This window comes from Miniopterus natalensis, chromosome 4 (assembly GCF_054644295.1).
Source record: "Miniopterus natalensis isolate mMinNat1 chromosome 4, mMinNat1.hap1, whole genome shotgun sequence".
Lineage (NCBI taxonomy): Eukaryota > Metazoa > Chordata > Mammalia > Chiroptera > Miniopteridae > Miniopterus > Miniopterus natalensis.
Window position 1 is genome coordinate 64,670,967 of NC_142084.1, and position 26,124 is coordinate 64,697,090.

At 50.8% G+C, this 26,124-nt stretch overlaps 1 protein-coding gene across 2 annotated transcripts in view; it reads right to left on the reverse strand.

Annotated features, from left to right (window-relative positions):
* Window positions 1–26,124, reverse strand: part of DPP9 (dipeptidyl peptidase 9) — a 36,783-nt gene that overhangs the window by 5,713 nt on the left and 4,946 nt on the right. For both annotated transcript variants that reach the window (XM_087816669.1, XM_087816670.1), the window contains 15 exons: window positions 24,037–24,290; window positions 18,077–18,189; window positions 16,730–16,903; window positions 16,478–16,646; window positions 15,654–15,767; window positions 13,639–13,767; window positions 12,501–12,562; window positions 11,188–11,288; window positions 10,005–10,182; window positions 9,636–9,798; window positions 6,996–7,075; window positions 4,607–4,759; window positions 4,040–4,175; window positions 1,856–2,001; window positions 701–847 (listed from right to left, as the gene is read on the reverse strand). In XM_087816669.1, coding sequence (XP_087672795.1) covers window positions 701–847; window positions 1,856–2,001; window positions 4,040–4,175; window positions 4,607–4,759; window positions 6,996–7,075; window positions 9,636–9,798; window positions 10,005–10,182; window positions 11,188–11,288; window positions 12,501–12,562; window positions 13,639–13,767; window positions 15,654–15,767; window positions 16,478–16,646; window positions 16,730–16,903; window positions 18,077–18,189; window positions 24,037–24,290 — 2,119 coding nt within the window. The remainder of the gene's footprint in view (window positions 1–700; window positions 848–1,855; window positions 2,002–4,039; window positions 4,176–4,606; window positions 4,760–6,995; window positions 7,076–9,635; window positions 9,799–10,004; window positions 10,183–11,187; window positions 11,289–12,500; window positions 12,563–13,638; window positions 13,768–15,653; window positions 15,768–16,477; window positions 16,647–16,729; window positions 16,904–18,076; window positions 18,190–24,036; window positions 24,291–26,124) is intronic.

Genomic DNA, 26,124 nt, shown 5'->3' on the forward strand with positions numbered 1-26,124 from the left:
GTCAGACAGACCTGGTACCAGCCCTGCCCTGCTACCTCCTGGCTGAGTGACTCTGAGAAAGTCACATCCCCTGTCTAGGCCTCAGTTTTCCCACCCTGAAAATGAGGGTATTAACCTGAATAGGACCCACTTTCCAGTGGGCATGAGGGTAACACGAGATGGTGAGTGTCCTGCACTCAGAGGTCTGGCATATACTAGGACTCAATGAATAGGTGGTGTCATCACCATCATCATCTCCACCATCAACACAACCATCACCATCATCATCACCACCATCACCACCATCATCACTACCATCATTACCATCATCACCATCACCATCATCACCACCATCAGCACTATCACCACCATCACTGTTAACACCACTTTTGCAGCCACCAGTCCCTGTCTGGTCCAGCCCTTGGTGCCTCCTGCTGACTGGGTCTATACTGAAATGTCTGGCTGTCTAGTTTCAGGCACCAGATGAGATGGGTGTATACCTGTGTCCCCATGGGGCGAAGCTCAGAGCTGAGCAGCAAAGCAGATGTTTCCCTTGGTTCCAAAGGGCCACTCCACTTATGACTGGCATCCTGGCCAGGACGGTCCTTGAAGGAGGTGCCCCGAAGCCACCCCAAAAGCCACCCTAAACCCTGAGCCAACAAAACCCAGATCTGCTTTCACTACACAGGAAAGGACCAGAGAGACTGGGAAGAGAAGTTACCATTTGGTTTTTCAGGGCCCCTTCAAACCGAAGCCCTCGCTGACATGAGCCCCTGCCATCAATCACAACTACAGCGTAGCCCAGGGATGCCAGCGTGTTGAGCCGCAAATACTTGATTCCCTTGAAGGAGTTATTGACCAGCTGCACCTGTGGTGGAAGGCCAAGAGAGAACGTGGGGCTTTGGGCAAGTGGTAAGAAATCCAGCATGAAATGTGAGACAGGGTGGGCTAGATGGCCCAGATGCCAATGGACAGGGGCAGGGCTCTTATAGCCTAATCAAGGACCCTGTCCTTTATTGTGAAGGCTATGAACAGCCCAGAAGGGTTCTGACTTGAGGGAGTGGAAGATAGAGGGGCCCATGCTGCACTAGGCCTTGTTCCTACAACGTGCTAAGAGAGGAAGGCCCTAGTCAAGCTCTCTTTTCAGTTAGGCCCTCCCTGAAATCTTCTATTTCTTTAGCGATATTCTGCCTCTTTTCTACCCTTCAGTTACCTCTAAAAAGTAGACACGAAAGCTGGTGGGGGGAGCGACTGGTGGCAGCAGCAGTTGCTTTCTCTGAGGAACTTGACTTAAACCAGTTCCTCACTTCAGCACTGTTACTCTTTGGGACTTTATCATTCCCTGTGTGTAGCTGGGGGGGGGGGGGCGGGGGGGGCATGCGTCCTGGGCACTGGAGAGTGTAGAGTGTAGACAGCATCCCTGGCCTCCACCCACTGATGCCAGAAGTGCTTCTCTCTTAGTTGTGACAACTATAAGTGTCCACAGATATCATCCAGTGTCCCCTGAAGGACAGAACACCCCGAAGTGAGAATGATTGTCTTAGTTGTACCTGCTGGCCTAGCCATGTCCCCTTCTCAGAGAACTGGGCTTAGGGACACCTTTGTCCCCATGCTGGTGACCATGGGTAAGAGTGGATCACTATTGGACAGGTGGCCCAAATGAACACACGGAGATGAGGGAGGGCTTCCAAAAGGGACAAGGAAGCATCAGTAGGAGAAGGGGGAAAGGGTGGTTATCAGCGAGGATAAGGTGTACAGAAAGCCAGGGCCAGAGTCTTGAGGGACCCCAGAGCGCTATGTGGTCAGTGAAGGTAGGGCAGGGCACCTGAGTCCTGGCATGGAGGGAGGGGGTATGGGGAACAGGGCCAGCACTCACCTGGGGACCTCCATACACGAAGAGAACAGTGGGGTGCTTCTTCCCTGGTTGCACAGCATGTGGCTTATAGATCATGCCATAGAGCCGCACATCAGACCGTGTGTGGAAGTCGAAGATTTCCGGGGGTACGTAATCGGGAGGGCAGCCTGCAGAGACAGAGAAGCCGCGGCTACCCTGACAGGAGCCCATAGCTAGCTAACACCCACACTCTACTTGCCTGGCCCCCACCCACCAAGGATGGGCTGGAGGCACCCCTTCCTATGCTTTCCAAAGGTTTTTTTTTAAATCAGAAGGCCAGAAGTGATTCTGCACTCTGTGGGCTACAGCCTGGTCTAGAACCAGCTCCAGCAGCCCCTGACACTAGCTGATTCCCCCATGGAGGTGACAACACTTCTGGGATTTGACTAACAGCCAATTTTATGGTCTGCTTCTGATTTTTCTAATTACTTTCATTTTTGCAAAGCAACACTAGTGTTCAGATCATGATGGCGAGGAAAAGTCTTTCTCTAACATAATTTTACTCAGATAAATGGTGCGGATTTAAAAGTTAAATAAATTGCCCTGGCCAGTGTGGTTCAGTTGGTTGAGTGTCATCCTGTGCAATGAAAGGTCACCGGTTTGATTCCCAGTCAGGGCACATGCCCAGGTTGCGGGTTTGGTCTCCAGTCGGGCTGTGTATGGAAGGCAACCAATAGATATTTTTCTCCCACCGCAATAAGTAAGTGGTAAGGTAGGTCTGGGGTTGTGGAATGTTTTCTGGAAAGGAGTGAAGAGTATTTTTGGCTTTAAGTGTGAAGGAGATATTCTGTGTCTCTGTAGTAACAACTACAGAGTTTTGCTGTTGTGGCCCTAAGGCAGACACAGACAACGCAAATGACGGTGCGGCGGGATTTGCCCACAGTTGGCCAACTGCTCATAGAGGCTGTCTGCAAACATGGCAAGATAAGCAGTTTTGGAAAACAGTGCCCTAGACCACCTGCCTGCAGACCCAGGGCCAAGCATCAGGATACCTAAGTTCCCATCACTGCTCCCCAAATGCTATGTAAGAGCAAGACCCTTCCTCATCTGTAAAACCAGCGCTGAAGGTCCTGCTCCATCATGTCCTATGGTGATGTGAAAGTCATGGACTGAGCTATTAGGTGGAGAGGACTTTTATCTATTGAGGTTCCAGGGGGTGATGATATAATAAGATGCTTTCTAGCCCATAAAATACTCTTCAAATGCTAGGGCTTATTTCCTAGCAAGTGGCAGGGCTGGGGTTGAAGGGTGTTCTACTTAGGGAGAGATTCTTTTTTCCCCCGTCATTGATTTTTAGAGGGAGTGGTAGGGAGGGAGGGAGGAGGAAGAGGAGGAGAGAAACACTGATGTGAGAGAGACATTGGTTGCCTCCTGCACACGCCCTGATTGGGGCTGGAGTTTGAACCTGCAACCTAGATACGTACCCTTGACGGGGAATCAAACCCACAACCTTTCAGTGCAGGGGCGAACGTTTCTAACCACTGAGTCACACAGGCCAGGGCTCTTAGGGAGAGATTCTTATGTGTACTGAGGGTTTGATTTTCGTCCCAAGAACAGACACTGTACCATTTTGTAGACAAAGGAACATTTTAGGGAGACAAGCTGACTTGCCCATGGTTTTACAGCCAGAATTGGAACCTGGGGTCATCCCAGCAGAGTTCGGGCCACCCTCATGGCTCCTGGGCAAACTGAGAAGCTTCCTCCTGTTTCCTGAGGCTCTGCTCATGACTGACCCCAGGTGCTTCTTCCACAAAGGCTTCGAAGTGTCTTCTCTGCACCCTGGAGACAGCTGCCCCTAAGGACAAGGATGCCCTCTACAGGGACCCCTCTGTCAGGCAGAGTCAGTTCATGAACTGAACCTGCTCTGTGAGGTGCAGTCCTTAATTGCAGCACAGAAATGAGAGACTGTCCCAGGGGGCAGGGCCCACAATACAGTTGGGGCCAGTAGTCACATTTGATGATGAGCTCTCAGGGCTGCCGGGAGGCAGCAGGTGCTGGGGAGGCCTAGCAGGCAGGGCTCCAGGCTGCTCACTGCCTCATGCCCTCAGGACAATCTCCTCTTACCAGTGTTATTTGATGGGGCCCCAATCCATTATATAGACGGGCAAGCTGAGGCTCCCAAGGGTAAGGACTCGGTCAAGTCCTGTAGGATCTGGGGCTACTCACTGGCCGCCTCCATCATGCTGGCCCAGAACTGAGGCTGCTTGTGCAGAGGGTCATCATCGGGGCCGCTCAGCTTGTAGACGTGCACGCAGGGCGGTGTACCCACACTGCTGTAGTGGCTGATGAACATGTCGAAATTCTGCAGGTAGGACAGGGGCACTGAGCATCTCTCCCCCACCTTCAATCCTACACCCTTTGTCCCATCACCCACCAACCTTACTGGTACTTACCGCCTTTACCCTGTATGAGTGCTCATTTAAACCTCAAAACTCCACCTATGTGAAGTGGCTGCTATTACCATTACCCCCATTTTTCAGATAAGCAAACTAAGACTAAGAGGAGTCTGTCCTCTGGCCCAGGGCCCCAGGTGGTCAGACCCAGATCCTTCCGATGCCAGAGCCCACTCATCTCTCTGGTTCTACAGTCAGCAAACTGCTACCAAGTATTTGCCCTGGATAGGGAATAGCCCTGTGCTTGGCTGCTGCCTGATGCTCTAGAATGTTTTGAGAGGCTAAGGGCCAGTGCAGGGACAGTGCCATCAAATGCATCAGGGCTCAGGGGAGTGCCCACCTGGCTCATGGAGCAGCTGTGGGAGAAGCCGGGTGTGGTGAGGCGCACAATCTCACTAGCTGACTCGTAGCTGACCACGTAGAGGTGGTGCTCCAGGGGTGTGTCCTTTGTGCCTTGGAAGTATACCAGCTTCGTCTCCTCGTTGACCCAGATCTGTGGAGACACGGGCACCTTGTGAGGCTGCCCCATGCTTCCCATGCCTGCCTTCCCATGACCCCTGCCCCTCTCCCTACCCCCACAGGGAGGGCCTAGTGTTCTGTGGATAAGGGACCCCCATGTTACCTCCCAAGGAAGAGATGCACTTCTCAGACCCTGTGGGGCAGGAGCAGATCCCAATCTGGCTGGGCTAACTGCACACTCTGGGGCCACTTAGAATCTGAGCCCTGGACAGTTACTCTGGGCATGCCCAGAGCCTTGGTAAGAGCTGAGGGCCCAGTTCCGCCCACAGAAGCTGAGGGAGGGGCCATCCTGGGCCCAAGGGCCTGCCAGCTGTGGTCCCTGGTCCCAAGTGGAGTCAGCCCACCTCTGTGACTCAGATTCATGGAGTTAAGAGGTGGCACTCCCTGCTCCACCTATTTCCTGGGGGAATCCCCATCAGACCTGGTTTGGTTCTTAGGTGATCTCCTCAAGAGAAGAGGAAAAAACCCTGCTCTGGGAATGGGAACAGGCACTGCCTTTCTGGGGCCAACCTGGCAATATGGAAGCAAAACGCTTAAAAATGTGTGTCCTCTGATCTGGCAATTAGGCTGCTGGGAATTGTTCCCAAGGACTTCACCCAGGTGATTTCAAAATGGAGGAACAAAGATGCTCAAAGAGCACTTAAGACTAAAGAAAGGTAAATGCCCAACTTGAATGCCCAAAAAGGTGGGATTGGTCCCATAATTATGGCACAATTCTCCGTGTCCACAAAAAAAGTATTTTCTAAAAAACCTCTAGAAATCCCCTAAAACCAGTGTTATTTGATGGGGACCCAATCCATGGGCAAGTAAGAAAGGTCTGCAGTGACTTCCCTCTGTGGTCACCTCCAAGAAGGGGAAGAGGCTGCAGGGACCAGGGTGAGGATCGAAGGGTATTCTGACTTGAGTCTTATCTACAATGATTCAGTTATTATAACAAACACTTTGTTGTTATCATACTTTTTAAATAAAGGTTTTCTAGAAACAGAAGATGTTGTTGGAAAACTCCAAACACACAGAGTTAAGAGCCAGTTCTGTCTCAAGGACAATGTAAGAAGGTGCAGAAATGGGGAAGTTGGCACTCTCCAGGTGCAGGACCCACCAAGGCCACTGTCCTTCCAGAGGAAGCTCAGAAACAGGCTGGGGGCACATGGCCTCAGGCAGGAACCTTAGAGGGTCACTCTTTCCCTTTTTAATTTTTAAAATGCTATTGCTGCTTTTGTTTTTTTAATTTCTGGGTAAAAAGGTAAGGCTGCAACTACAACATAGCCACTGAGAGTCTCCACTAAGCATAGGCAACCACCCAACCTTCTGGCCCTCTCGCATCGCACATAAAGATGTGAATGTGAAACCTGAAGGAATCGGGACTGTGCTCCATGGTTTTATAACTCGCTTCTTTCCCAACAATTTGTAGTGATGTCTTTACAAGTCGGTGACAGGGATTTCCATCAGGTGTGGTTACACTGTAATCAGCACGGTTATCTACACAGCCTGGACCAACCTGTGTGACTCCTGGCTCACTCACTCAAGCATTTATTGACTGCTATTTCTCACCGTATGCAGAGCACTATTAGGCATACGCATGTGCTAACATGTCTGTCTTTGGTTGAGGAGGCATTTATGCTGGTGTGAGGTAGGGAGCTAGAAATCTGATTAAGGGGACCCTTCATAAAATCTAGAATTTTGTAGACCCGGATCCCGGTGAAGACATGTAGCCAGAGGCAAAAGCATGTCATGTTTTTTAAGATGGTGAATTTGGGGGAATGGAAGGTACACCTCTGGTCTTCCCTTTGTTCCTAAACCTCCCCAGGGGCAGGCATGACGGTGGGTCCTGGTTGGAAGCTGCAGGACAATCACACGGTGGACACCCCAAGTGTCCCACAAACTGTTCTTCCAGGGACAAGTGGTTTCATGCAGTGGAAGGAGGATAACAGAAAGCTCCAGTGGCCCAGAGAATGGGCCAGGCCCCAACTGCTGGGATCCATCAATGGGTGCTCAGAAGAGGTCCTGTATCCTGACCCAGGGTGTCCCTAGCTGGTCAAAATCACAGTCCCTGTGGCGCTGGGTATGCTGGAGCTGTGGAGGGAGTAAAGCAGGAGAGAGGAGTAGCCAGGTGGGGGCAGGAGAGCCACAAACACAAGAGGTCTGGAGAGGGACCCAAATGTGAGTGTCTATAAGCGTGCGTGTATAAGTGTGCATGGACACTCTAATACCTTGGAGCCGTGTCTGGCCAAAACCTCCCATTCACCACTGGTCAGTGCGATCTCCTCCTTGACGGGGCACTTAAATTCATCTGCAAGTAAGAAAAGGAAAACGGCTGAAGGGGCCCTAGGAAGCTGTGATGGGACACAAAGCACTGAGATCCAACTCCACCACAGGAGGCTTACCCCTGAGCCCACACTGTCCAGATCAGCCCCCACCAACTTGCCCAATGCCAGTCTACAGCCTCTGTGTCCTAGGCCAGCCCCGCCCCTCTTCAATTCTCCTGCTGCCCATGAGGCATGGGCTATGGCTCAGCTGGCTGATCTCCCTGTCTTGTCGCTCCAACCCATTTGTAGCCCTGTGTCTCCCTCTCAATCTTGAGTCTTCTCAGCCATCCAAATTCAAGCCCATGCTTCTCTTGGCCCAGAGGGTCCTAACAACCACACCTGCTGGGCCCTCTCCAGCAGGACTGTCCTCTGTAAAAGCACTGTGTCACATGGATACACTTCACTCGCCAGCCCCATCACTGTCCCTGCTGCTCATGCATTCCTCCAGGATCCTGGCCTCACCCCCACTTCACCAGGACACCTTGATGTTGACTTTAAGGAACTCATTCCTTCTGATTTGAAGTGACTGAGGTCGTGCCTTCTCATCTGTTCAAATGCGATCAAGCAGGTGGGAGACATGTCACAAGAAGTGGGAGATGGGGACACAGCTGGGGGCCCCACAGACAGGGTGGATGGGAAATCGGGTGTGCCCAACTCAAAAGTAGGAGGCCTCCTGAGAAGCACCTGCTTCGAGCTCCACTCAACCAACCACCAGGAGAAATTTGAGCTCTCAGCTGGTTCATTTCAAGAGGCAGAAATAAGGACTTTTCAAGTGACATTTCCCAAGGCTAGGTGGAGTCAGTTAAATCAACAAACCAAAAAGCAGCAACACCAATGAGCCAAAGAAAACTCTCCTTGGAGATGGATCAGCCAGCATGTGATGGCTGCGTTAAACCCCGAGTGACAATACTGAGACAGCCACTTCTCAGTCTTATCCAACCCCTCATAGCTTGTGGCTTCATATGTTCTTGATGCTTGGGTTCCCCCTGGCTCCTGGCACCCTGAACACACCCTCACTCGGGTCTCTGTCCCCTGTGCTGGTGGCTGCTTGAGGCTCATTTGTGGGCTCTACCTCTAACCTGTAGGGCAATCCTGGGGTGACTTGGCCCCAGGGTACACTGGGCGACATCTGTGAACATCTATGGTGGTTGAGACTGGGGAGTGGGTGGGGGTCAGGGATGCCGCTCACCACTCCCAGACCCCCAAAGGACCCAGGACGACCCCCACAAAGAATGACCTGGCCCTGATGTCAGCAGTGCCCAGGGGGAGGCCCTGCTCCAAGCTTGAAGAGCCCGGGCTTAACTCTCAGGCGACACTGCTTCTCTACCCAGGCTCGGCCCTTTGGTTCTCCGTCCTGTCCTGAGGCTGAGATGCCATCCAAGCGCAAGGACAGCTACACTCCCATCATGAATACATTCTGCTCCCCAGAACTCCAAGCATGTGAACCTGCCCTCACAGCATTCCCACTACTGAGCGCTTCACCTTGAACATGTCCAAAAACCCATCTCTGGATGTTTCTCTCCTAAAATTGTCCCTTTCAGAGTCTTTCCACTTCAGACTAGACCTGAGACAGAGGAAATAGTGTCTGTGCCTTCCTCTCTCTCTCTTGGGCTCCACATCTAAAATCTACCAACTAACCATGCCGGTCCAGTGGTCAAAGTGCATCCAGAATCGAATCACCTGGGTCAGGCCAGTCCCACTTCCTGACCCCCATCCCTGTTCCTTCTCCTCGCCCCTCAGGTTACATTCCACACAGCAACCTTGGGCATCATTTTAAACTGCTGTAAGATCACTGGTAAAAGCTCAAGTCCTCCCCGAGACTTCCAAGGCCTGCACAACCTTCCCGGCCCCACTCTGCCTTCAACTCCTCCCTCTCTCCCCCTCACTCACTCTGCTCCAGTCACATGGGCCTCCTCGCTATTCCCCTAACATGCCAGGCATGGTCCTGCCGGAGGACCTTTGCATGGGCTGCTCTTGAGGCCTGGAGCATTCTTTGTGGCTGCCTCCACAACTTCTACCACATCCACCAGGTCCCTGCTCCATGGCACATTATTCAGAGACATCTTCCTGACCACCCATTCCAGAAAGAAAGCCCCTCACTCTCTAACCTCTTATCCTGCTGCATTTTCCTCTTCATGCTCATCACTCTCAGGACAGCATCTGTCATTGTTTTTGGATTACTACTCAACTCTGCCATTGGGGCACAAAAACAGCCACAGAGGATGTATAAATGAATGGGTGTGACCGATCATGTGCCTATAAAACTTTACAGAAACAGACAGCAGGCTGGAATTGACCTGCAGCTATAGTTTGCCAACCCTTGGTATAAGAACGGCCTGGCACCTGGTAGGTGCTCAACAACCACTGATTGAATGAATAAATAGCTAGTTATGGTAACCTCTGCCAAGTGTGAATGATGTGTGGCAAAGGCTAACTTCTTTCTTGTGGGAGGCTTAGTCAAAGGGTGGGATCAGTGAACAAATGGTGCATTGAACCTCAGACGGTTGCCTTGATGAGCAATGGTGTTAGTCAGACTTTGTTCACCTTCCCCGGGGCTGAAGGGCTCGCTCCAGTCGTAGCCACTAGGCTGTAACACGGTAGTGACCTTGTACAAGTGGCAGAAGCCGGTCTTGCTTTCGTTGGCACGGATGAAGCAGAGCTCATCCTCTCCCTCTGACTGGGGGAAGGGATAGAAGATGTCATGAACCTGTCCGGGCAGAAGAGAAAAGATGGGTCAAGAGGTGGGGGCACACCCTGCAGAGGAAGGTGAAGCTCTGACATTTGACTGGGTTTAGTGGAGGCCAAACCCAATCCCTGTGGACTCTCTCACTCCCTGGCCAGAGGGAGGCCTGCCTGAGCTCACTTCTCCATGCAGGGACCCAGGGTGCACACCCAGCACCTCCCCACCCTTACATTGATCCACACGTTGGTGACCTCCTCGTACACCACGTACGGCTGGACATTCCTGGGCACTGCTCTGGCGAAAGCCACCCGTTGCTCCTCATTCTCAGTGGTGGGGATGAACAGGGCTGGGGGCAGAAGAACGAGCTGAAGTCGCTGTTGGGGTCGGTCCAGGAGCATGGCCCAGGCACTGAGAGGGCAGAAGAGAATCCAGGGGCCTCAGGAACCAGCAGAGGGAAGCTGGTGACTAACGCCCCCCTTTGTCAACCTCGCCAATACCTGACCAAGTAACCCCACAACACAGTTTCCTGGCTAGCATGCCTGCTCAGGGGAAGACAGGAGGGCTGACAGAACTCCATAACCTGACTTCTGGAAATGTCTCACATCATTAAATCATAGAGCAGTGTTTTGAGAATGCCATAATTTCTGCCAAATACCCCCCACACGATCCTTGATTTCACATTTTGCTGTAACTTGACAATTTTTAACATAAATGTATTTTAAATGGGGACCTACTAGTACTATAAGTGGAAAGGCAGCATCTCAACGTAAACAGGGAGCAACTAAAACCAAATCAAAGAGCAACATCACAGGGATGGGAGGTTCCAGTGAGAGTCTGTGGCCTGATTCTAGCTGTTTCTGTTATGAAGGGGGTCTGGCAAGTGTTTAGAGTAGAGGAAACACACCCTTTCTGTAAAGGGGCCAGCAAGTCAGTATTTCAACTCTGTGGGTCACAAACGTCCTTCACAACTATTCAACCCTGCCCTTGTAATGTGAAAGCAACCACAGACAAGCTGTAGATGAATGAGTGCGGCCCTGTGCCAATAAAACTTTATTTACACACACTGTAATGTGGATTTCATGTCACTTTCGTGTATGATAAAATAATATTACTCTTTAGATTCTCCCCCCCACCCCAATCATTAAAAAATGTAAAAACCATTCTTGGTGCCTGGGTCTCACAAAAAAAGTGGGTGGTGAGGATTTAGCCCTCAGGCCATGCTCTACGGCCCTGGTTAGAGACATTTGTCCCTGACGTGAGCAGAAAGGCTAGAAAGCAAGTGAAATGGGAATCCTTCTATTTGGTGACTCTATGATTCTTGCAAGAGGGACGGTGTTGGGGGGGGGGGGGGAAGGGGCCCACCCAGGGTTCTGAATGTAAATGACTTAGATCCTGTCAGTCAGAGAGACTCACTATTTGCCGTCCCGGGTCCACCCGGCCCTGGCGATGTATTCCACCTTTGGGAAGAGCATGCTGAAGGGCTGTACCAACTCCTTCTCTTGGGTTGAGACAATCTAAAGGGAAAACAGACTTGGGTCACACTCCAGCCTGATCATGTGCTACCCAGGAATAGACAGACACTGTTAGGGGCAACGCGGTGTCCCCCTTCAAATCCATATGTTGAGGTCCTCGCTCCTGGTACCTGAGAATGATGCCTTATTTGGAAATAAAGTGGGTACAGATGTAATTGGTTAAGATAAGGTGATACAGGAGTAGGGTGGCCCCAATCTAACAGGACTAGTATTCTTATAAAAGGGAGAAATGTGGACATAGGCATCACATGGGTAGAGTGTCTTGTGACAAGACTCAGGGAGACGGCGCCATCTACAAGGCAAGGGGAGAGGCCTGAAACAGGTCCTTTCTTATGGCCTCAGGAGAAACTAGCCCTGCAGACACCTTTACTTCGGACTTTTAGCCTCCATAACTGCAGGACGATAAACCTGTATTGTTTAAGCCACCCAGTTTGTGGGACTTTATTATGATAGCTGTTGGCTGGAAAGGCATCTCCCCAGGAGGACTGAGGGGAGAAAAGGCAGGCAGGGCCTCAGCATGTCCCACACCCCAGTAGGCCCCTGCCCCCCCAACATCTCCTAGCTGCCTGTTCGGTTGGTATAATCCATACCACTGCAGAACCCTGTTCGTCTGACAGAGCCAGGGACTTTTTAAAACAAAGCCACTTAGAGCTGATGTGTGTCAAATCTGCAAGAATACTCTGGTCAAGAGTGGAGAAGGGGTCTGGTTAGGGCCTAATTGTGCCCAAAACAAAAACTGACTCCTAAATTACAGAAATAAGTATATTTTATTGTACCCTTTTTTCTGAAACATTACACAAGAATGCATTTTGGAAAAATATGCAAGGGCTTTCTCAGCTTGGCTGAACTCTGATCTCTGATGTGTGGGGCCTGGTGTCCCCATCCCCACAGCCCTTCTCAGCCACAGCCTCTCTTGCCCTACTGACTATGGAGGCCTGAGCAACAACTCCCTAAGTGATGAGGACCTCTTGTCATTTCAGAGTGAGGTGCAGAGTGACAGGGTACAGCAGGGCAGCCTGGAAGCAGAGCTCTGGACAGTACTGTTTTGCATTCAGTTGGCCAAGACAAGCACCTGGCATGGGAAGAGGGCAAGCAGCCTGCTGATGCTGCCCAACTATCTACCCAGCTCGCAACACATACCCCGGCCCCTCTTTTCATCCAGAAGCTTCTCTGGGGCTCTCCTGCTCCTCTTACCTTGCCTTGACTGTCAGCCTGAAACTCCGCCAGCTTCAAGGCGATCTTGGGATTCTTGCTACCTACAAAAATGAAAGTGAGGTGAGCCTGGCAGGTGTCGCCCATGTAGGGTAAGAGCAGGTGTTGGGGTGGAGGGTGCAGGGTGATACCTACAGAAGGGGGAAACAGTTGGCATGGGGAGAGGGGGAGGAAGGGTGTCCAAAGGTCTCTCCATGGGCATGTCACCCTCTCTGGTGCAGGCACAAAGTCCTCAAGCAGGACTTTCTGACTTTGGGCCAGGACCTCATTCCAGACAGAGAGTGATGTACAAACTCTATGCTGATGGGGAGATCATGGAGGAAACACACACAAGGAAGACACCTGCTGCCTTTGGAGAGCTTAAAATGTGGCTATGAAGATGGAACATATCCATAATACAGAAAGGTGGCACACATCCCATGTGACACATCTGGGGCTCCAACCCACTGGGAGGCAGGTGGCTTATAGATTGAGACGACTAAGATGTGCTTCCAGAGGTGAAGTTTGGTTCAGGCTCCAGTTATTTCTGTGACAAATCTCAACTCTGGCACTCAGGACTCTAGCACCCCAGGCAGGGAATGTCTCTGAGCCTCAGTGGTCTCATTTATCAAATGGGGAGAGGGGAGACTGACTTTTCCTATTTGCATTGGGGATTGGAAATATCTTCCTGGAAGGCTCTGTTCAGCATGGCAAACAGAAGTGCTTGCTGCAGGTTAGTGAGAACGACTCTCATTTGCTTCCATGGAGGTGGCAAATAAGAGGCCTACGGGTTGAACCTGGCCCATCGTGTATTTTGTTTGGCTCACTAAGTATTTTTAAATAATTCAAGCAACACTTAAGAATTGGGAGATTTCTCAAATGAGTCTGGATTTCCAGTTTCTCTTGAGAAACAGGCAAACTCGAATCTGTATTCTCACAAGGTGGTGAATGTCTGATGCACTCACAATCTTCCCCTAGCTCCTTCTGTATTCTGGGCCCAGAGGCAGTGCTGGCCCTGCTGTTGCTCCTGAGCCCAGCCTGCTCCTCTGAGTCCTGTGGGCCTGTCCTAGTTGGTGCCTCACTTTGCTCTATGAGATCTCAGACTACTGCCCAGCCACCCAAACCTGTCCTGGGCACTCACCTGTCCGGGGGTATCGGTATGAGTCTGTCTTCCTTTCTTCTAGTGCAGGAGAGGGCACATGAATGACCTCCACCTCAGACTCATCGACTTCCTCGTACAGGATTCGCAGTGTCTTGTGGCCTTCTGAACCTGGGAGGGGGCAGGGACACCACTGAGGGTGCCGGGAGTCCCACCCCCATCCTGTGCACATGAGGGACTCTGCTCTGCCACAGCTGGGCCTAGACAAGAGCATGAGCCTTTGGGCTGGAACCCAAGTCTGCCTTTACTAGACCTTCAGCCAGCTGCATCTCCTCTTGGAGGCTCAGCTCCCTTACCTGCACAATGGGGACAAGAACTGAGCTATTCCCAGTGCAAAATGGCATGGGAGATGGCCATGTGGGGGGTCTATGAGCTGAACTGTCTATGTCCCTGTCAACCCCTATGTTGAAACCCTAACCCCCAGGACCTCTGAATGTGACTGTATTTGGAGATGAGGTCTTTAAACAGGTGATTAAGGTAAACCGAGGTCATTAGGGAGGGCCCTAATCCAATATGACTGGTGTCCTTACAAAATGAGATTAGGACACACACACACAGAGATATCATGTGAGGAGACAGGGAGAAGATGGCATCTATAAGCCAAGGAGAGAGGGCCAAGGTGCTGACACCCTGACCTTGGACTAACAGATTCCAGCACTGAGACAATAAATGTCTGTTGTTAAGCCCTCAGTCTGTGGCAGTTGGTTCAGCAGCCCAAGCTAATTAACACGGCTCAAGAAGAATTACAATAAAGATCATTATGAGAATAAGTAAGTCACTGGCTGTTAACAGCTCAGAAAGGAGTGGGGTGACTGGTAAAGCTGACATCACAGAAGCAAAGCCCATGGACATTCCTTCCTCAACAAGCTCCTTCCTTCCTTAGCTACTAAGAAGGTTCTCCTGTTCCTTTCTGTACCCTCACCTAAGACTCACTGTGGACAGACCAAAGATGTCTCCAGAAACAGCCAGCCTGCTCCACACCTGCTTTACGGGTGGAGCACTGGAAGCCTAGGAGGCTGAGTGGCTGGTCTGATGCCATGTGGTTTGGGAGTGGCAGCAATGTGATTCCAACTCAGTTATGACAACCACAGATGTTTCCAGACATTGTGCAATGTTCCCTAAAGGCAGGTTCACCCCAGTTGAAAACGGCTGATACACTCCCAGATCACCCTCCAGGATCCATGTATAAAGGTGTTCATTGGAGTACTGTTTATGACACCAAAACCCACAACAAGAACAACCAGAGAGTCTGTGTGGAACTAGTTCAATAAGCCATGGCATACTCGTGCTCCAGGATTGACTATAGTTATTAAAGAGTTCTTTGTGTGCTGACTGCAAAGAATTGAATTTGTGTCCCTTCCAAATTCAAATGTTAAATCTTACCCCCCGATATAATGACTTTACATGATGGGGCCTTTGGGAGGTGATTAGGTCATGAGGGTGGAGCCCTCATGAATGGGATTCATGTCCTTATAAAAGAGACCCCATAACACAATGACACAGCAAGAAGGTGCCATCTATGAACCAGGAAGAGTGTATAAGCCCCCCAAACTGTGATACTGTTATAGCAGCCAGAATGGACTGAGACACTGATATCAATAGAAAGGTTGCTGAGGTTTCCTTCAGTGAAAAGTGCAAAGAGCAGAAAAGCACATAGACTCTATCAATAAAAGTGTGCATAGAGGCATTTTTTGTTGTGGTTAATCCTCACCCAAGGATATTTTTTCCATTGATTTTTAGAGAGAGTAGGAGGGAGGGAGGAGGGAGAGAGAAAGAGAGAGAGAGAATCATCGATGTAAGAGAGACACGTCGATTGATTGCCTCCCACATGCCACACACGCCCCAATTAGGGCTGGGGATCATACCTGCAACCTAGGTAAGTGCCCTTCACCAGGAGTCGAACCCATCACCCTTCAGTGCGTGGCCTGATGCTCTAACCACTGACCTACACTGGCCAGGGCCAAAGAAGCCTTTTTTAAAAATGGAAAGGGACCTACCTTCCCAGGAGGCTGTGGGACACCACCAGTAGCCAGTGAAGCGGTCAAATTCTTCCTGGATGACGAAGGTAGCTACGCCTGCAGATTTGGGGTCCTCGAGAACATTGGATAAACCTGGAGGAGGAAAAAGCAGGATGAGAGATAAGAGTCTAATTTAAAGCAGGTCGCTCCCCCTTGGCACTGCTAACATTGGGGTTGGCAAATTCTCTGTGGGAGGTTGTCACATTCTCTGTGGGAGGTTGTCCTGGGCACCGTGGGGTGTTGAGTAGCATCTCTGAACCCCCACCCACTTGATCCCAGGAGCATCCTCACCCAGCTATGACATGGCCAGTGTGAGTTGCCCTGGCCAAGCCACTCAGGTTTAGAGCTAGGGCACCAGGGCTGTAGGGCAGGACAGGGAGGCAGGTCTGAGGCCACACTGGGTGCAGATCTGCAAACATCTGCAGAAGGGGAAGGTCACTTCCAGTAAGGAGAGGCATGAGGGAAAACTTGGGGAGCAGCTGAGATCTGAGCTTGACTCCATGGAGTCAGAAAGGAGAGTAGAGGTAGGAGGGGCTAACTGAGCAGAGGTGCAGAATAAGTATCTGAAAGAGGGTGGCCACAGAGGGCCACACAAGGAGGGTGGCTTGTGAGAGCAAGGTTCAGGAAGGTGCCTGGGGGTCAGGGTGAGTGGTGTGGGGGCAGGGTATTTTCTAGAAGCTAGACTGATCACTTTGATGGCTGTGCCTGGAAAGTGCTGGTCTGGCCTGGCCCGACAGACCACATCCCTGGGTGCAGGTTCCTGTCCACCTTGGCCAGGACTTGGCACCCTCTGCCCGGCTTACCCCTGTGGCAGAAGGTTAGCCGCTGCTCTTCGCCTGTCTCAATGTTGGCCACCCACAGGTCACTGTTGTTGATGAAGGAAAAGAAGGCAGGGTCGGCAGGGCATATCTTGGGGTCCATCCGAGGCCCAGAACATTGGGTCTTGATTTCCAATGGCTTCATGGGGGACATCTGGGGACAGAGAGGCCTGGCTCAGGGGGACAGGATGCCACCCACATGCCCTCCCCATCCCCCAGCCAGGGACCAGAGCTTACCATGAAGCCATTCTTGCCCCCATCCCGACAGTGGAAGAGGCTGTTGCTGGCCTGGAAGAGGAAGAGGCCGCTCTCGCTATGAAAGTCATAGGAGGTGATGCCAAAGACCCCCAGGCGCTTCCGCTCCCGAAGGAGCTCCTCCTCTCGAGAGTAGACCCCATGGTGGGGAGTGGCCTGGGGACACATGGGAGACAGATGCCAGTGTCAATAGCCAGAGGCCCTGGCAACCTGGGCACTCCAGGGAGGGACCTAACTATCTTACTTGGGTCAATGCCAGAGAGAACATTCTGATTAGCAGAGTTGTACTGAGCAGAACGTGTAGCAGAGCCCCTGACCAGGGCTGGGTGACAGATTTTCAGGGCTTACGTGGAGCTCCTACCTTCTCAGCCCATCTCTAGGTTTCCCAATGTCCCTTTCCCACGGAATCTCTCCAAGGCAGACAGGACTGTCCTCTGCCCCGCAGAATGGAGGGTTACTGCTGGACTACTCTTCCCTGGTCCCCAAGGTCAATCCTACAGACACCCCCACCTCTTAACCACTTCTTCCTGCCGAGAGCATTTGGTCTGAACCCACCCAACACCAAACATTCATACTTTCTGGATAGGTGGGGGCAGGGCAAATTTGGGATCACCTGACCACCCACACACACAACCCTGGTGGGTCTGGGCAGCTAAACTATTGTGGGCACCACTAGCCAGCTGTCCCAAGGAGAATTCTGAAGATGATATGGAAATGCAGAGGAACATTAATGACAAGAAATACATTTTAAAAAAGCAGAACCCAAAGCAAAATTACCTCCATGAGGAGCTATGTGAATACAAGCTCCTCAGCTTGGGGACTAAATGGGGCAGGCAAAAGGGAGAGCTGTTGCATTGGCATGGAGAAATTCAGAGTGTGTCATCACCGCCCCCCCCCCCCACACACACACACCCTGCTACTGTCATATTCCTTTTACAGTCAAAAAGAAATAAACACAAACCAATGAAAAAGGCTCTCTCATCCTTCACCACCATCCTTCACCCTGGAACCAAGCCAACTCTGGATGACATTAATTATTAGCCAAATCTCCATAAAAAGGCCCAGCCCAAGTCAGTTCAAGTCTTTGGTGAGGCATTTAAAAGGAAAAGATGTTTTGATAAGCATTCTTATCAGACTCTGGGGCTGGAGCACGGGCTGGGAGAGAGGGGAGGGCTGTGGTGAGTCAGAAGCTTTTCACTGCAGGGTGTGCGTGAACAGTGCAGCTGGCCTGGGCCCTCTGGGAGTTGAGGGCCCAGGGAAATGGTGTATAGCCAGATGACCTGGCTACACCCCTCGCCCACAGGCAATGACCCGACAGGTGCAGCTCACCTGGAAATGGTCCAGCATCTGCTTCCAGGACAGGAGCAACAGAGCCTCTTTCCGGACCTTCCTGGGGATCTCAGAGTAGAGGAGAGAGTTCTCTCGGCTGCCATAAGGCATCCCTTGGGGGAAGAGGGAAAAAACAGAATGGGTGACCTAGCCCAGGACAGGGTGGGGGCCAATATCAGGCTCCTCATGGCTGGGACCAGCTAGTTCTTTCCGCTTCCACGTCATCCTGCCAGCACATCCTTGCTGCATACCCCTCCCCAGAGGAGCTACAACCCCAGGTTTAAGCACATGAGCAGTAGTAGTACAGGGTCCTCCACCACTGAAGCGTTTGTACTATCTTGGACTAAATTACTGAAGAAACAGCACACAATAGAGCAAAACAAGGGTGGTCAGGGCTACCCAGCTCTCAACAGGCGGGGCTCCAGTCTTCAATGTCCTTTTTTATTAAAAGGCTTTTGCAAAGGCCATGAATTAATCTAAGATTAGAGCACATGTGTGTAATCAAGCATCTCTTCCCCTTGGCACTGGTTACATTGGGGCCCGGTCACTCGCTATGGAGAACATCCTCGGCACTGTGGCATGTAGAGCATGTAGAACAGCATCCCTGACCCCTCCCACTCAATGCCAGGGATGTTGCCCAGTGTCCCTGGAGGGAAGAACCTCCCTGACAGAACCACTGATCTAACCTTAACTATAAAATGATAGCAGCTGCCCAGAGAGGATTCAGTGTGGATTAAATGAGGTAAGAAATACAAAGCACTAAGCACAATGCCTGGGATATGTCACTCAAGAGGTATCAGCTTAATTCCAGTAAGTTGCAATTTTTCACAGTCTTAGATCTCTGAAGTTGAGATGTATCTTATTGTTGAACGGGCTGTCCTGTTTCTAGCAGCAAATAAAATAACACATCTTTCTTCTTTTTTTAAATATATCTTTATTGATTTCAGAAAGAGGAAGGAAGAGCGAGAGAGAGAGAGAGAGAAACATCAATGATGAGAGAGTCATTTATCAAGCCCACAACCGAGCATGTGCCCTGACCGGGAATCGAACCCCAATCACCTGGATCCTAGGTCAATGCTCAACCGCTGAGCCACGCCCGGCCGGGCAGCAGATCTTTCAATCAGTAGCATCTTTAGATGGATGACAGTACAATAGCTGTTAATAAAGTTAACAGCAGAGCCCTGGCCAGTATGCTCAGTGATTAGAGCATCAGCTGGTACACCAAAGGGTCTCAGTTTTGATTCCCGGTAAAGGGCACCTGGGTTGCAGGTTTGATCCCTGGTCTCGGTTGGGGTGCATGTGGGAGGCAAACAATCAGTGTCTCTCTCTCTCACATCAATGTTTCTCTCTTGCTCTCCGCCTCCCTTCCTTCCATTCTCTGTAAAAATCAATGGAAAAAATATCCTTGGGTGAGGATTAACCAAGAAAATAATAATAATAACATACGTTCCTCTAACAGTTATCTTTATAGATAGCTTCTCGATATGGCAAGTGACATGGGGTTTCCACTTATGAAAAAGTTGCTCATGAACCATAGTTAGCAAAACAAGAACAAAATAAGAACATATTTAAAGAAAAATATTAGGTTAATAAGGATTCCATTAAAAGTGGACTTAAGTCCTGGCCAATTTGGCTCAGTGGTTAGAGCGTCGGCCCATGGACTAAAGGGTCCCGGGTTCGATTCTGGCCAAGGGCACATACTTTGGTTGCAGGCTCCATCCTCAGTTGGGGCACATGCGGGAGGCAACCAATCTATATGTTTCTCTCACATCAATGTTTATCTCTCTCTCCCCCCTCCATCCTCTCTCTTCTTCCCTCCCACTCTCTCTGAAAAGCAATGGGAAAAATATCCACAGGTGAGGATTTAAAAAAAAAAAAGCAAAGTTAACTTAGATGTGCAGTTGGGTAGCACTCACAATTCAATCTTTAAGCTGCTTTGATTTGTCTCATTTTCAGCTAGAGGTACAGACATGAAACTACCCGGCCACACTGCCCACAGCGTGCTCTGGACATCCTCTGTCTGCATGCCTGTCAGCAGGGAGGGCTCTGTGGGATAGCTGGAGCTTTCCAAAAGGGTGTGGCCTTGCCAAGGATATTGGAGCCACCTTCTCCCCAGTTGATTAGTAAGAGAAGCCACTCAATGGCCTAAGTTAGCACATTCCCTGGATGAGCCGCCCTCAGCACCTGTGATGGTGATGATCGGCATACAAGACAGGATTCTGAGATCTGAGATGACCAATGACTACTGCTGATTTCTGCCATCACTGCCCTTCCTTTGCCTTCTTATTCCAGCTCTGCCCCATCTTTATGGACAGCACCCCCATCTCTAGTGCAAGCACCATCTCCACCCCCATGTGCTGGGGCCTGGGTGAGTGGCCTGGTGGGGGCATGGGACACTGGATCTGGACATAGGACACAAGGACACAGTGGTCTTGTATGTCCCATCTAAGGGGCCCCTAAAGCTGTCTGGAGCCCTGTGTTCTCCCTGTCCAACACGAGACACCCATGCGCAGTGGGAAGGAGCAAGAAAGTCAGAAGGAGAGGCTTTCCTGATGCTGCAGTTTGAACCCTGGAACCTGAGCCGCCGTCATCCCATCTTCCTGGCAGCAGCAGCCATCAAAGTCTCTTCTCTGCTCCATCTTGAGTGCACTGGGCTTCATTAGGCACACCCGAAAGAACCTTCACTGAGGACCCAGTGACTAGCTCCATGTGCCCCGACTGGCAAAGCCTGTGCCCACCAAGGAAGCAGGGGTCCCAGGGAAAGCAGGGGGCGGGTGACTCTTAGAGCAGCAGGCTAGGCGTCACCCTTGGAGGCCCCTTTTGTTCTATCCACAAAGTTGCTGGCTGCCAGCATTCACTCAGGTGCTGGGCTAGTGCAAAGCCTTGTTATAAACACTCAAGGGCTCCAGGAAGGGCTGCCCTAGAAACTTGGACATAAGTATGGGTACCCTGAGTGCGTTGAGTGATGAAGACTGGATCAGCTCAGAGGTGAGCAGTGTCACCCCAAAAGAGGCAGCACAGATTTGAACTATTCTAGGCACACTTCAGAGTCTTTGCCGGGTCCACAGCCCTTGTCTGGAGCTGCCCCTACTCACTTGGATGGGCCCTTAGAGCCTCCTGTGGACTTCAGGTACCCATCCACCCAAGCCGTAGGCATACACACAGGCCGCGGTCAATTAGACAAGCGGACATCTGGCCTATGTTGAGCCAATCTGATTCCTTCTCCCAGAAATTTGGAGAAAGCTCATCCATTTCTGCTGGTGGTTAGAACCCTACACAAGTAACCTTGAGAGCAGATGGTAGGAGGGCAATGAAAGTGAACCCATGGAGAAGAATATATGCAGGGCAGCTGCCTGGGCTCCACAAGGCTTGGAGTGCCATATCATGAGGTCCAGGGTGGAGGTACACTGAGATGCCCCTGTGACCTTATTACAAGGTACACCTGGTGGCTCAAAGGAGCTCAGAGGATTTCTGTCCCTTCCAGCAGCTCTGTAGATGGCTGAACAGTGGCTCTCAAAGATATCTACATCCTAATACCCAGAACCTGTGAATATGTTATCTTATGTAGCAAAAGGGATTTTTGCAGATGGGATTAAGTTAAGGATCTTAAACTGGGGAGATTAATGTAGATTATCTACATGTAATCACATCCCTTATAAAGAGGCAGAGAGAGATTTCAAACACAGAGGAGAAGGCAGTGATGTGACCACAGAGGCAAAGACTGCAGTGATATAGCTACAAGCCAAGGAATGCCTGCAGCAACCAGAAGCTGGGAGAGGCCAGAAACTGATTCTCCCTTAAAGCCTATGGAGGGAGCACAGTCTGGACCTGCCAACACCTTGATTTCACCCCAGAGAAACTGATTTCAGACTTGTGGTTTTTTGAACTGTGAGAGAATAAATTTTGGCTGTTTTAAGCCACCTAGTTGTGGTGATTGTTATAGCATCAGCCCTAGGAAACTCATACAAGTACCTTGACCAGGACAGAAACCTGAACTTGAGTGAGTGAGTGACCAAAAAAAGTGGGAAAAAGGGGTTGGGGGTGCCATGAAATTGCAGGAAAACGAGAGGCAACAGCTCACCAGACACCATGAGTCTTAGCCACTTTCAGTCCTAACAGCCAACATATCCAGGTGGCGGCTCAATCCCCAGTAGGGGGCATGCAGGAGGCAGCCAGTCAATAGCTCACTCATCTCTCTCTCTCCTCCTCTCCTTTCCTCTCTGAAATCAATAAAGACATATTTTAAATAAATAGGTAAATAAATAAAGCACACACATCCAGCCCCAATCTCTCCTAGGCTAGAGCTGGCAAACTGTTTTCTGTAAAGGGCCATATAGTAAATATTTTCAACTTTGCAGGCTATATGACCTCTGTTGCATCTATATTCAAAAGTTGCCATTGATGGAAATAAACAAGTGGGTATGCTGGTCATCAGTAAAACTAGATTTCCAAAAATAGCCAGTTGTTGCTTGATGACCCCTATTCTAGACCATTCCTCTTTCTAACTCTGTGCATGCCCAACCACCATCTAGTTTTCATGTGGGTCTTTATGAGGAGGGCCTGTACTGACTGTGGGCAGGGGAGAGCCATCTGGTGTTCATCTCAGTCACAGTCACAAATAGTAGCGGGGTTAGCCTCAGGCAGAATGGTCTTTATTCATTATTCCATCACTTACTCCAAAACTGACTGAGGGCATGACTAGGAACAGGCACTGCCCCAGGGGTCGAGGATACAGAGAGACTGATCCGGGCCCCAGAAGTCAAGAGAGTTGAGAATGAAAACCTGCCTTGGGTGAACAATCATGTGTCATGCTGCTTTCAAACATGCTTGGAACTGTCCCTATCTGCTCTATGAAAACTTTAGGTAAAGTAGGGCAACATTCACTCGCTCAGCAGATACTGACTGTCCACCTACCAGGAGCCAGGTGGTGGCTGGGCTGCTAAGGGTACAAACGCAGGAGGCCACAGGTGTGCAAGGCCTACACTATGCCCTAAAGTTTCTCACATGGCCTGGCAGAGAACAAAAACACATAAACAACTGCAGATGTGTAGAAAGTGCTGCTCCAGGGACACACACCCGAAAGAAGAAGTGATTAGCTATTAACACGCTTATCCAGGTATCTAGGGCAACCGTAGCAAAAATGTGGCAGATCACCCTCTGTTGTTAGCCCACAGGGCATACAGCTGTGCAATCATGGCAGATTTCCACGAGCCTTTTATTTCTATTAATTTTTTAAAATCCTCACTCAAGAATATGTTTTTATTGATTTTTAGAGAGAGAGAGACAGACAGACATCAATTGTCTGTCTCCTGTATGCACCCCAGCCAGGGACCAAACCCACAACCTAGGTATGTGCCCTGACTGGGAATCAAACTGGCAACCTTTTTGGTGTACGGGACGATGCTCCAACCAACCAAGCTACCCGGCCGGGGCTTTCCATGAGCCTTCTTAACACTTCACTCCACAGTCAGAGCCTACTGGAGTTACTTGTGGCTCCCACTGCTGAGGGCGTCCTGAAGCTCACATGCCCAGCCCAGGAGGCTGAGAAGTGACTCAGGGGCAGGCCCAACTGAGTGGTACTGAAAGCAGTCTCAGTGGCTCAGGCCCACGTACCAGGCCTGAACCACAGCTCTGTACAACACAGATGGGGAGGTACTGCCCTATGCTTCCCTCACCTGCACATCTAACCCTCTTGAGTACCCTTGGGCCAGACCTTCATTGTAAACAGATGTTACCGTGGGTGGCATGATAGTTTGCTCAGGGTCAGACCCATCTATTTGGACCTTTTAACTAAGAGGACCAGCTGACCTCTGGAAACTAGAGGATTTAGTAATAGCCATCCCAGAAACACTGCCCTGGTCAAGGGCAGCCTACTGGGCCCAAAGGAACCTGAAGGGTTTGCAGGAGCCTAGAGGATCTGTGTGAACCTGGAGGGCCTGAGGGGACACTGGAGGGCTTACCTAAATAGTAGAGGCGGTGGGAGTGGGGGCTTGACTCGTCTGTCTTCTGCACAAACTGGAAATCATGAGGAGCCTTGTTGACTATCAGGCCCGAGTTCTTGCGGCTACCGTGGATGATGTTCCGGAGCCCTTCCCACGAGTGCTTCTGCACCTGGAAGCGGGATGCTGAGTCTTCCATATCAACTGTGTCACCTGGGTTGGACGTCGGTGTCCCAGTGGCCATCCTCTCCGTCCCCTCGGAATTCAGTGAGAAGCTATGAGGACAAGATAGGCAGGAAGAAAATGAAAAGGGAAGTGGTACCCAAGTTCCATATACAAACTGCCCCTTCATCAGACACTTCAATTCCCCCAGCCAACCCCCACACTATGCAACCTTTCTTGGCCTCTAAATATTTCTTAAATTGTTACACTTCTCTCCAACACCATGACTGCTAAGATCCAAGCCACCATCACCTCTCAGCTGAATGATGGCAACTGTCTACCAACTCAAAACCCTTCCTTGGTTTTCCCTTAGGTGGAAACCAATCCTCACATTGGCCTTTAGCAATCTGTCCACTGCCTCTGCCAGACTCTTGAACCTCATTCCCTGTCATCACTATGCTCCAGGCGAACTGGCCTTCTCTCAGCTCCTTAAACAGGCCAGACTCCTTCCCACCCCAGGGCCTTTGCTCATGCTGTCCCTTCTGCCTGGAACACTTTTTCCCCCTCTCTTTGCTCAACAAACATCTCATCATATCTCAGCTTAAATATCTGTCAGGTACTTAGAAACTTTCTACGACCATCCATACCAAAGCTGGTCTCTCCATTAATCTTTCACATGCCACCTGGCTCCCCACCCTCAGAGAATTCGTCACAATGGTTGTCTGTCTCCCCCGTGTCTGTCTTGTTCATGGCTGTGTCCCTAGAGCCACACGTGGCCCCTGTCACAGGGGGCATTCTACAGAGAGCCATGAAAGGCCACTTGCCCACGCACGGAAGCCTGAGCACAGAGAATTAATCACACTGAACCTCATCACCTGTGCCATCAGCTGCTGTCCAGAAAGGAAAACTTGTGCCTCACCAGAGGCGCTCAGAGAAGCAAGTAGGTATTCACTGGGACCGTGAGGAATCTAAGTGAGAGCATGGATGTGCACACCCTTCCCCCTCAGAGGCCATCCCACTCCAGGAGCTGTGCAAAGGCTCTCTCCCTCTCCTTTCCCACCCTCACTGCTGAGCACACTTCTTGACCAGACTGGACTGGCCAGGCAAATATTTGTTTTAGAGAAATCTAAACACAGCCATGGTGACCCAGTTGTGGAAGAACCAGGGTCATCTCCTGAAGCCATCCAAAGTGAGTGGCTGGCCCTGCTTTCTTCTACGGGCACGAAATGGCTGAGGGCCTTGCTGGATGCTGGAATCACATGCTTAGGGATTAGCAGCTTTGCAAGCTGAAGCCTGTGTTCACTTGTCACAGTGGGACTTCAAGCTATTGCTGCACCCAGGGCCAGAACAGCATGAGCCAAGGGCTTTAGAGAAGTAACAGGCAGATCTATGACCTCCCACCCTTCCCTCAGGTGCCCTCCGATTCCCAGGAAGCTTTGACCTCTGCCAGTAGCAGACCCCACAGGATGACCACTGGAAGAAAAAGGACCCCTGCCAGCTCCGAGAAGCAAGGGGAAAAAGCAGCACAAGAAGGCTACCCATGGCTTTTGAGCATCCATTGTGGGCTGATTTTCCGAGTTCCTTCTCTAACTCAGACAGGAGGAGAAATGCCTCCCCTTGCTCAGTCCTACATGACCCTGCCGGAGCTTGGGGGGTACGCAATGAGCTGGCTTATCAGAAGGAGCACAGTCAGTTCAGCTCCTCCTGCACTGGTTTTGAAGACACAGACCACAGGCCAGCAGAGCCTTCAGGGCCTTTGGGTCAAATAAACCAAGCCCAGAGAGGGTGAGAGACTCACTGAGGGGTGTTAGGCGGGGCCGGCTACGCACTCTAGAACCCACACAACCCCAAGCACTGCCAGCAGCAAGCCCTGAAAACCAAGCCAGGGGAGCTCCTCTCACCACTTAACCCTCCCAAACTCTGCCACCACTATTTAAGCCTTGTTCA